General features: G+C 39.3%; 2 protein-coding genes across 2 annotated transcripts in view; both read right to left on the reverse strand.

Moving 5' to 3' along the window:
• Positions 1-12015, reverse strand: part of LOC140316871 (2-iminobutanoate/2-iminopropanoate deaminase-like) — a 114773-nt gene that overhangs the window by 501 nt on the left and 102257 nt on the right. The gene's annotated exons all lie outside the window — the stretch shown is intronic.
• atp6v1c1a (ATPase H+ transporting V1 subunit C1a) lies at positions 999-8958 on the reverse strand. Its single transcript, XM_072394893.1, has 13 exons — positions 8781-8958; positions 8105-8267; positions 7438-7505; positions 6424-6509; positions 6121-6215; positions 5789-5880; positions 5527-5625; positions 5347-5415; positions 5116-5208; positions 4760-4853; positions 4270-4367; positions 3971-4097; positions 999-1710 (listed from the first exon to the last, which is right to left on the reverse strand). The coding sequence occupies exons 2-13, from the start codon at positions 8234-8236 to the stop codon at positions 1612-1614; spliced, it is 1152 nt and encodes a 383-aa protein (XP_072250994.1). The 5' UTR covers positions 8237-8267; positions 8781-8958; the 3' UTR covers positions 999-1611.

The raw sequence follows: 12015 nt of genomic DNA on the forward strand, positions 1-12015 counted from the left end.
AAGTAGTGGACCCCTCAAAACCCGTTTAGAAAGGGCTCAAAGAACCCGACAATGAGTCTGGAGTTCCAAACTTGTCAAATCCAAAAATAATGGAATCTGATGGCACGAGAGGACACAACCCACAGGGCCCAAAAGATCTGGTGGTGATGTCACAGTACCAGATATGCCCTGACACCCTCAGATCATCTGGTTGGGCTTTTTTAATGGCATGAGGAGGACCTACTCAATATTACACAAGTGGCCATAATGTTATGGCTTGCTGGTGTAGGTTGAGAGAAAAAAGAGAATTTTACTAAAACAATACATCTCCATCTGCTACACGGGGCTGGAGCAGGTATGCTTTAGGATTCTGATGCACTCAGGAGCACAGATAAGATTTCAGTCAACTGATTGGAGAATCTAGAAGTGTTCTGCTAGTTGTTTGGACAGAACTAGTTAAAGCAAAAATGAAAGCTTGATACCTGCTAAAGGGGTTAATTAATACTGACCATGCACGGACCCAAACAGCCCTTATTGTTATTTTGACACCATAAGATATAAAAATGAATAAGCAACAGAAGTTGCTAAGAAGTACTCCTTGAAATATTGAGGTAATGTGTCATCTTTGACTTCTTGACTTCAATAGGATTTGTCAACTGACATTTAGTAGGCTAAGAAAAACTACACCTATAACTTCTATCTGGAGAGGTGTCTGTTTGGTGCCCTCTGCTGTTGTGTCCAGTCAGGTTTGATATTGAAGCTGAAGTATTTCATTGCTGCATTTTCAATGGGCTCTGCTCAAAGAAGAGGTTTCATTGAAACTGCCAAAGGCTCTGCACATGATCAGTGTTCACAAGGCTTCTCTTTTTGATCATCTACCCAAATGCTGCTTATGCTCTTGTTCATTTCAATCACATGCACATACTCATCCGACGTACAGACCAAGTCCCGAATATAAACTCAGCCAAAGTTTGGCATCAACCATCTAATCAAAGGGAAAAATCTGTGTACAGGCTGTGGTTTTCTTTCTTTAATCAGTTTATGGCAGTTTTATTTAAATCATATTTATTCAATCATTGGTTTACACAATACTCAGATATAGATCTCTTTTTGACAGCAAATATACACAACATGACTCAACAACTTACACTCAGATAACATCTTTGTTTCACAACATCTGCAGTGATCACATACAGTCTCAGAAATGCATACCAGATGTGGTTGCCATGGGTACAATAATGAAACTGCTCTTACATAAAACACAAATCTGTGAACACCAATATAATACCCAACAGCACACATGGAATGACACAGTAAATATACAACTCTTCATTATGATTTCTTTATTTATTTCACAACAAAAAAACTAATCATCTGTGAGGCTTAAGAAGAAAAATAAACTGTAAACAAAAACCATGTTTGAAAGTCTTTTTTTTGTTCATTAGTTGTAAAAGGTGGAAGAAGCTTGTTGAAGAGCGTTTTCGCCACAAGGAATGCACATGCAGCCCTGTCATTCAAGCAGCTGACTGGGAGGGGAGACAATGAGGAGGCGGAAAGCAAGGGAGGAGGGGAGGTCTGAACCAGGGAAACGTAACTTAACACTCAGCATGAGGACAACAACGGGGCAAATGCTTAAGCTTTGAAATCCAACAGGTTGCAGTCGATCTTGTAGTAGACGTAAGGATAATACTCCTGCTGGCTCAGGTTTAGGCCTGGGATGTCCATTGCAGACTGGAGAAGACAAAAAAGTTGAAACAATGTTAGCGTGAGGTATCATCTGTTTGAACATCTGCGTGATATCATACCTGCTATCACTTCAAATAAGCATTGCACCAAGGTTGACTTTTAGTGAATCCATGTTTACAATGGAGGTTTGTTTGGATGGAATAAAGCACTCTAAAACACTAAAACCAAAAAAGCACACCAAAATCTGAGAAAGCGGGACATTTCAGAAAATCCTGTGTTGCTTCTGCAGAACTCAATAAAAGCAACACACATTCTCATTCCCATCTTGCCACAAGAGGCTTGCGGTACAACTTTCAGCATCCCTTGTGGACACACAGGGAACAGCTGCGTGTTGCCAGTTGTCCTTCTGTGGAACATCGGCTGTGCCAAAATGAAACCCAAACAGAAAGATGTCATTCAACAGTGTTGGCTAATTAACAAGTAACAGATCTCCAGACTGGAAAAAATCTTTGCCAAGATTTTCCACGTTGCCATGGCAGCATGTCCTATAGAAATCCTGCATTTACAAAAGTGACACTTTGGGGGAACTCGCTGTGACCAAAATGATGCAGCTGGATCCTGAGAGGTCGACTATGAAGTGAGATTAGTGGGTTAGCAAGCTGCGTGGAGCTGAAAGAGTTTTCATTGCCATGATGGCTACATCTCTATCGTAACTTAGGCAAAACTTTTGACCTGCTCCGGAGCAGTTTCTGTTCAGAATTTTTTCAGAAATCTTCTTTCACTAATTCTCGTCCTGATGATATCCCAGACAGCAAACATTTGAATGTTTATAACATTATAACTAATTATAAATCTATTGAGGCTCAACAAAGGTCGGATTTTGAAAGAGATGACAGAAAATCAATAACTAATCTTGCCATTTCATTCGCATGTGACCAAAATCATATGTGATCTGTTAAATATTTGATCCACAATGGATTTGAATCTCAACCAAAAATGACCCCTATGACCAGCGCTCAGTTTCGAATGAACAACTAACGATGTAGACTCTGATCTGAAGAATCCAAACCTATTTAACCTGACACAGTGCCACCAAAGACGTTTGACAGTTACAGAAAAACATGTAGGAACGACGCATTCAATTGGTGATGCAGAATTAGTTTTATCTGGCCCCGATTCACAAGTGAAAAAGTCCAACATATAATGCTAATATCAGATCTAAAACTGATTATAAAGCTAATAAATTTAGGCTTAAATATCAGAAATTAATCAATGAATAAAAATTTGCTTTGATTTGGTCAACGACTTGAACTAAATGCCCTTTTGATCAAGTTAACTTCCATCTTTTGTGTCAACCGCAGCAACTGTGTTTTTTCCGTAAAGATCTTTATATTTTTCAAACTTCTCCATTCAAACAACCCGTTGTCTTTATGAATGAAGTGTCAGGTGGATTTTGCGCTGGAGAAGCATCAAATAATGCATAAAATGCCCATTTTATGTGAGTGGGGGAGAAAAATGTAGAGGAAAGCCTGACTTAACAAAGAATGCTCATAATCATCGTCATAGTACTGTTATCTCTTAGAGGAGGTTTAGGTTTTGTCAGGCCAGTTAAGACAAAGAAAGCCTGGCTCTGTTGAGCTCGCTTCATGGTGCACCCCTCGGAACAAGTGTCCGCATGTGATGACAGCAACCTTTCTGAAAATGCAACAAAACAGAAAAGCAACATGACAAGAGAACAGGACATTTCACAACATTTAAAAAAAAATAAGCATCTTTGTCGTGTTGTTTTCCGTTTTCTAGTTTCCGTTGTTCAGTTTCTTTTTTTTTGTCTGAAAGGAAATGTTATTATGCTGTTTGGTGTTTCATTCTCTGTTTTCTCCAATTTTATGATATATTAGTTTTTTGGTTGTCGTCATGTTTTTGACCCCCAGGAATGTCATTTAAAGCTCAGGTTTTATGTGTTGCATTATGTGTAGCTTTGAACTGCAAATTTAAAGAAATAAATAAAAAGGTGCAAATATTGTAGCACTTAAGACCTTTATACAGAACTATTTCAGTAGAATTTATGGCTCACTAATGAACAGTTTAGAATAGTTGGTCAACATCTTCTATGATTGTCCTCAAATGATCTAAATCTTGAGCAACTGCTAACAATGTATTGTATAACATATTTTAGAAAAAAGGAATAAAAGTGTTGTAACTTGATTTAACTAGTGTTTCTTTTTTTAATGACATGCATGTGCTCTCTTCTGGATCACCATGAAGAAGAGGAGTTAAGGAGACACTATGTTATCAAAGCACTCACATCAATGATAGCTGCTGCACTGCTGTCCAGGTGTTTGTACAGATCGTTGAGAACCTCTCTCAACTTCTTCATGTTCTTCTTGCTTGGCTGCAGAAGCATCGCCTGAAAGTTCACCGGCAGCCCATATCTGTAAGAACACATCATGACACCAACAATGTTTGTCCTGCTGAGACTACATAATGCTGCTTACATAACTGCTGACACTGAAAATTACACAAGCAGTGTGAAATAGTAATGCTTCATCTTATATATCGTTATATACAGGCATGGGTGGTGGGACCGCATCGTGTTATCAGTACCTCAGAACAGATTCCACAAAGACCCTTAGAGCTTTGATGTGAATCCATGCAATGAAGGCTTCACTGAAGTTCACTTTCAGCCATCGGACCAGTGGACCCTGCAGACAGGAGGCAGAGTAACCACCCACTTTCAAGGCTGTACTTTTTAAACAGCTTCAGGGTGGAACTGGTTATTTTCTTAAGGGAAAATCATCTCTCATCAAGTTCCCAACTGGGAACAGCTGCTGAATTCATATAACAGTAGTTTACTAAATATTATTCTAAATGACTCTATTTTTGCTGACATGAAATGTCAGAGGAAGCAGTTACAAACAGAAGCTTTTGCAACTTCTTTTTTTTGCAACTTCTAATTATCGAAGCGTTTATCATCTAAAATCTAACTATGGACACTTACTAAAACAAAAATGACTGCTTTCAGTATTTCTGAGTAGATTTTAAATTATGACCGAATTATCTATTTGATCCACTTCTACAGCATCCCTTCACTTACAAACTGCTTCTTCTTATCAGTAGAAAGCCGCGTCATCTCCTCCTTGTCAGCCTTCATCTCTTCTTCATTGTACTGAAAGTCTCTCACTGTGAACCTACAACGATAACAAAAAAAAAACCCAGCTTGATCTGATGACATTCTTCATATTCTTTACACATGAAAATTTCAGATGTGAGAATACAGCATTGCTTTGGACCGCCAGTTGCACTTACTTGTGATATACAGTCACAGCTATTTATATTCATTCAACAGACTCGCTGCTGAGATTTTCTCATGTAGGTGCTTCTCACACTTTGTGTGATTCACACAGTGTTGAATGACGACACAAAGTCATGACACAGAATAAAAACGCTTACTTGTTCTCCCTGGCTTTGTGTTTGAAGTCGTCAATGGCTTTCCTGAACAGAGTGGCACTGAACAGCCCACTGTCATTGTCTTCAAACAGCAGACTGGTAGAAAAGTTGGATACTTTTAAGTTTAAGTGCTGTGATGACATCAGTAAGACAAATTCTAAATGATCTTTTTGGTATAAGTTGGGTTATAAATACTTTTCATGTTTTTCTTTCTTTTATGTTGACATGACTTACTTTGTCGATCGAGGCACCACCATCTCAGCAAGTGTTTCATACGTTTTCTGCCAGTCAGTATATGCTGTCCTGTAAGAGCATAATAGCAGATCATACGGTAACCAAATCTTATTTTCTAAGTCAACCAGTTGAATCAGTGCAGACATGCTTATTGGGACTGACTGGATCATTTACACTCACTTTGGTACAACTACAAGCAGAGTGATGAGGTACTCTGAATCAAGTACAAAATCTTCCTTCTTGACAATGTCAGCCAGACTCCTGGTCAGCAGGCTCCCTCTGGTGGCACATGAGAACAATACAATGACAAATACCCGGAGAAAGAGGAAGTTTCTCAGAGTCTGAAGAATAGACTCTTCAGACTATGCTAACAAAAATCATAGAGAGAGTCTGTGATCCTCCGAGGTTCTATCACAGTACAGAAATGCTGTGTTATACTTACGCATTCTTCCTTTCCAAGTTCTGTAGGTTTCCCTTCAGGTTATTATAAGCCGATGCTCTGGCCTTCAAGTCATTGTCAATCTGGGTTACTTGCTGTAAAAACATAAGAACGAGGTCGATTTTTTATTATTTTTTAGACTGGGAAAGAAAACAGGATACATTACATAAAAACAATTCGGAGTAACATGACTGTATGGATGTGAAGCCTACATGCAAGAATAATGACAACTCCAAATACCTCTGATCAGGGTGGAAACAATTAACACATTGAGAATAATATCCACAGGCAAACCTAAATACATTGTTTTTTTCTAATTAAACTGAGAGACCTACCTTTGAGATGATTTCAGAGATGTTTTTAAGTGACTGTTTTATGGGATATTTTGCCATGTCCCACTGAAATCTTGTGATGTAGGTGACAAGATCAACTGAAAAATAGACATCAAAAGAACTGTAAATGAACCGATAATCAGATAAGGACGAGACAAAAAAATGGGATAAAGCTACACTTTTATCACAGTGATTTCAGATGTGCATAAAAAAAACATTTCATGTTACTGTAGCTTTGAAATAGTTATCACAGCTACATCTTTACAGACAGAATTAGGCCACAGAGTATTAAAGTCATCATTGTACCTCCGTTGGCCAGCAGGTTCTCCTGCACTTTATCTCGACTGTCCTCCAGCACATCAGCCATGTACTGAGCCACCTTCTTCACCACACTGTGAACACACAGGAGACATCAAAACATGCCGTGCAAACACAAACTGCAAGCACAAAGCCACTGTATAGCACACTTTCTGCCAGCACACTTGACCACTACAGCCTCATCGCTCTAAATATAACACAAACAGACGGACACATCAAAAAGTCTCACATATTTCTGTTAAGGTTGTCTCTTGACAAGCTTATTCATAATAGGGCCAACTTTCAGAGGTCAAGATTTTCGACAACACTATTCAATAGAAGATCAAAGTGGCCCTGAAAACTGAAGCCAAGTGCCATATAAAGGCTAAAAGCTTCATAAGAAAGCACACCGACTACTTGTCTTCAATTTCTAATGATTTTGAATGTTTTATTCTTCATATAATTACAAATGTCACCAATCAAATGCTTTCAATGCTTAAATAAAAAAAGAATGCACATTTAACATTTGCAATAATTCCCAATTTGAAGGTTTTTTTCTTTCCAGATATGTCGAACAGAAACTTCAAAAGGGAACTAGATTAACGGCAGACTGTAGGCAAACAAGTGAAACCATGTTGCCAAGTTGGTCTTTCTCACAGTCTTGGAAATATCCACAAAGGAAGCAAAGCTTAGCTCAGGCAGTAATGGCTGTGTGTGAGTTTTGGATGTCAATTTTTCCAAAAGAGGGAACATAAGTCATATGGCATAAATATGACTACAGAAAGAGCTGCTGATGTGTCACCCAACTGTAAATTGCCAAGTTTAGACTGCGAGGCTCGCTAGCCTCAGGTCCCTGCGAAATTCCTCACTGTTACAAGGTCAGGGAGGGGATTAGGGAATGGCTCGCCGGCTACATCAGAGGGTCAGGAGTGTTTACTAGGTTAATGATAATCTTTCAGACGTAAATAATAACAGCTGTAATGGAATACTGTGTATAAAGTAAGAGTACAGCAAGGTGCATACCTTTCAACAAAGGAATCTAATTTGGACAATTCATCAGACAGTCCAACCAAGACATCAAGAGTTCCAACCTGTTTTGGACATAAAAACAAACAAAGAGTCATCAGACGTGACTGCTTAGTTCTGGGTATTTTGGTCGTTTTCAAGTGGGTTGAGTGGGACTTTGTTTAAACAGTGACATTTGTGGTTCAACCAGCCTACAGTGACACCCAGGGGCCTCTATGTGCTTAGGATGGCGCCTCTTTGTCCAGAGCTGCACATGCATTGCTAACTGTTTTGGGAGGACGTGACGGCCTCATGCGGAAGCAAGGTCAGCAGGGCTACTTCACCTTCAGCACAAAGAGGAACCAAACCAGTCGAGGTGAGCTGCATCATGGATGAAAACGTCTCCTAAACATCGCTTCAACATGCAGGCGACCAATCTGTGTCAAGTCTGCATTCCAAACAGACAACCACCTTATTCTTGACAGTGGATACACAAGGTGAGTGGATTCACACCTAATACAGCACATGATGCTGATGTTGAAACGGGCTAAAATAATTACGATGTGTGCATGAAAGAAAGTCATGCCACTATAATTATTTATTAGTAGATACATCATTTGGCTCTGCATTAGAGCGTGGGAGAAAAAAAAAACATTGCATGGAGTCAAGCAGCATCCATACTAACCTTGAGGTCAGGGATGCTGAACTTGTGGTTGGTGGACAGGTTGTTGGTGCGCGTAGTGGCTGCCATCATTTTATCCCATGTTTGCTGACAGGTCTTCTCTCCCGGAGCAGAAATCAACCAAAACTCTGTCATGTTTACAGCACTGGTAAAGCTACAAAAAAAACTGAGAGGAAAACTGTATTACAATCACCATCTATTGTGCCTTAATAATAAGCTCAACATTTCATAAAACAACAAGAAGTACCGCCTTTAAGAATAATTCTTATGTCAAATAAGAGCTACTCATAGAGACAATGCAGTTGAAGGGCTTTGTTTTATATATATACTTTAGCCCTAGCTGGTATTGCGGCAAATGTCCTGAGTCTGTTTACCAATAGGCAGGCTAGTGAAATGATGCTACAGTAGTGTTGTAACAGGAGCTCTTTCAAAGTGAATGTCTATTACAGCCTGACGTTACTGTTTCACTCACAGTATATTTTCACTCCCCGACTACCGACCATAGTTACAAATAATAATTAACCAGTTAAATACACGAACGGTCGCTGACAAAAAAGATGGTTAAGGTCAAGCAGCATCCAGCAGGGATTAGCTACTGTTAGCCACTTAGCTCAATTTGCTAACAACAAAAGAAACAACACAGGTGTGGTCATTCATACAGGTTAACAGTGTCACTCACCTGTGTGTTAAAGGTGTGTCCGTTTATTGTGAAAATATATATACTTGTAGTGTGCCTATGGCTTGTTAATTTTCATAGTTGCCATTCAGTGTAGATCGTGAGGTCTCCTGACAGCAGCATCAGAGTCAGCTGATCCGATAGAGGAACCGGAAGGCCTCTCACAGATTGAGATAACTCAGCAGCGAACTCAGGTGGCGGTATGTTGGTACTACATAACATATAAAATGACAAAATCAGATTTTAAGTCAATCAGTTTTCAGGTTGAAAGCCACCCCATTAGGGTAGATGCGCATTCTCAAAAAAATCTATGTAATGAAGGATCTAGTAGATCATTAAGCAACTCTGTGGTTCAACCATACTGGTCTAGATAATAAGCCCCATGTTCGTGGTAATGAAACAACAGGTTTCTGGGTACAGACATGAATGTGGACCCCTGCTTGCCTTGCAGGTCACCAGGATACTCCAACAGACAGGGACAAAAGCCAACCAGAATCCATACATATAGACTTTGCATCATCTTGCATCTTTTAATATGTCAATTTTTTGTCTTTTGTGCGTGTTCGTGTGTGTGCACATCCATGGAGTGTGTCATTTTGATCATTTTGCATCTATTTGCAGACAGTTTGTCTTATTATGGTAGTTTTGCATGTGTTTATCAATGTTTTGTGTCACATTTTCTGCTTTATATTGTGTCTTATTGTTCATTCCATGTGTTTTGTCACCTTATGTCACAGTTGGTTATTTTGCATCATTACACTTGTCTTGGAATGTAGATTTGGTAGATTTTTTATGTTTTCGTTGTTGCCTCTATTCAGATTAAGTCATTTTGTTTAAAAATGTTGCATTGCATAACTTTATAATCTTTTTTGTCTGATATAACCTTGTGTCACAATTTAATGAATTAAGATCAAGTGCCCCGCTGATTCCTTGACCTCTTGGGCAGGTGACCGGTGGGTCCATTCAGTGATCTGTCCATGACCATATCAAGACTGTGTTACATAAGGGGGACATATACATGAATAATTACTTTATTTTGAATAAAGGGGCTGACACACGACAGTAAATTGATCACAAGTTCATTTTAGAGAGGAAACTTTATGGTCATTTTTTGTTGTGACAAATTTCCCAAATTACAAGACCTCCACCCCAGACTTGAGCCTTGGTCAACATTCTAAATCTTTAATTACTGTATTACAGAATGAGACAGACGATGATGGGTGCCATATCAGCAGCATTTGAGACTTGAGTTACTAAATTTAGAAAAGTTGGGTCAGGTTTCCTGACTCTGGGTGTCTCCTGCATAGAAACTGAGGAAAACGCCCCCAAAGGGACATGTTTATAGTTCAGTGGGTCTGGGGTTCATTGTTTGGGACACAATGCTTGGTCTGTCTGGAGCCAACCCTCGACTTCAAACAGTAGGGTTGAGTTTGCCCGTGGCTGGCAATAGGCCAGTCTGCCGGGATGTTATCAGGACACGCACGGCACAGTCGGGCAGTGTGCAGAAGGCAGGCTAATACCGAGAATCTGGTGTGTGATCTGTTCAGATTTAATAAGAGAGAAATGTGTGCTGTCTCTACAATAGAAAACTCTGAACAGACAGATAATTTATAACGTCTCATCAACATAGCAAGCTTGCATGGGCTCTCACAGACTTGGATACTAGTAATATTATTAATGTTGTTCTGCTGCACTGTTAATATAACAAACATAGTGAAGTAACACACAAGTGTGTGCTTCACTGTGCTTTGTACACTGTCTCACTGCACATCACCTGTTTAAACTAACTTGACCGCAGTGACCCGTTGATACGCCCACGTACACACTGGCAGCACTCATAAGTGTTCAAATATGGACACACGTGCAGTGCTGAGGCTATTGCAACACAAAAAAGGCATTTGCATGTTAATATCCTAAAATTTGTAACAAATAAAAACAAAGAATGCATCAATTTTAATTCCATGGGAACTATATGAGGTTTTATATCCCAGTTTACTGTGCTCATTCTAATTTTATGCACCGACTGAGTCATTTGATGACACAACTAATATATTGTCCTATCCATCTTGGAGAAAAAGGAAATAGGGTCGACTGTGCATCATTTGTTAGACTGTGTCATTGTTTGACCGTCAGGGTATATCTTGCTGTATCCCTCCACCTCTTTGATACCATTGTTATAAATTACATGTCACAGAGAGCACAAAGATAAGTATTGTTCCTTTTTGGTGACATACTGAAGATGAAGAGAAAGGGAAGAGGCGTGTTTCTGGATCACTTTTGGGGTGCACAAAAAAGTTGACAGATATCTATCGTTCATTATTTAGATTCTTCTTTCAGGTCCACTACATAGACTGCAGTTATAATTTAGTTTTATTGGAACTTTGCCTCCAGAGCCAATTTCCTTTATAGTTCCCTGCTTAACATTCAGATCAGCGTGAGGACAAGTTTGTTTGGAGTTCCTTTTTACTGAGCAACATTCTCTGGCAATAAGGCGAGAAACTTCCACTGAGTGACTTAACAACACCAGAGCCCATCAACTTGTTTATTGAGGGTTTATGCTGTCACTCATGTTTGCATAATTGTGTCATGACTTGTTATTTAAATGACTTGTCTTTCTGACATGTGATAGATTCTTGCAAATATTAAATGATCTATAACCACAAACAGAACATAATACCTGAATGTAGACATTCAACCTTGTAAGAAGTATTTAATTTAATTTAATTCATGTTTTTGCCATTAAATTAGTTGGAATAAGTTGTTTTTTCCTGTCTAGTTGGAGGTTCTTGGTCAGCCAGGGTTGATTATTGCTCCGTCTAATTCTGTGCACTGATGTAATCTGTTTGCAATGTTTGCAAATAAGAATTCCTGCTGCACAATGCAGCCACTGGAGTATTTGCCCTCACAGTGGGTGGTACACATGTCCCTCTGTCGCATAACCGACGACCGCCATGCCTATTATGATCCAAACAATGGAAATCAAACACTGTGCTTTACTGGAAGCCACTCTAGATGCTATGTGTGATTAGCCTTATATATACATGGTTTCATTTAGCGTAGAAGAAAACAGGCACAAAACACGGAACAGCTTTTTGTGCTGCAGTCCCAGGAAAAGTCGTTGCCTCTCCAGCCTTCATAATAGACTCTCAGCTACAGTTTTATTAGTGAAGCAAATGCTGCCATTGTTTATTTTTTCCCAAGGAGCTCATCTAACTATCTGAAGATTTGCACAGTTATT

The sequence above is a fragment of the Leuresthes tenuis genome, unplaced genomic scaffold, assembly GCF_036924035.1.
Source record: "Leuresthes tenuis unplaced genomic scaffold, fLeuTen1.0.hap1 SCAF_10, whole genome shotgun sequence".
In the NCBI taxonomy this organism is placed as follows: Eukaryota; Metazoa; Chordata; class Actinopteri; order Atheriniformes; family Atherinopsidae; genus Leuresthes; species Leuresthes tenuis.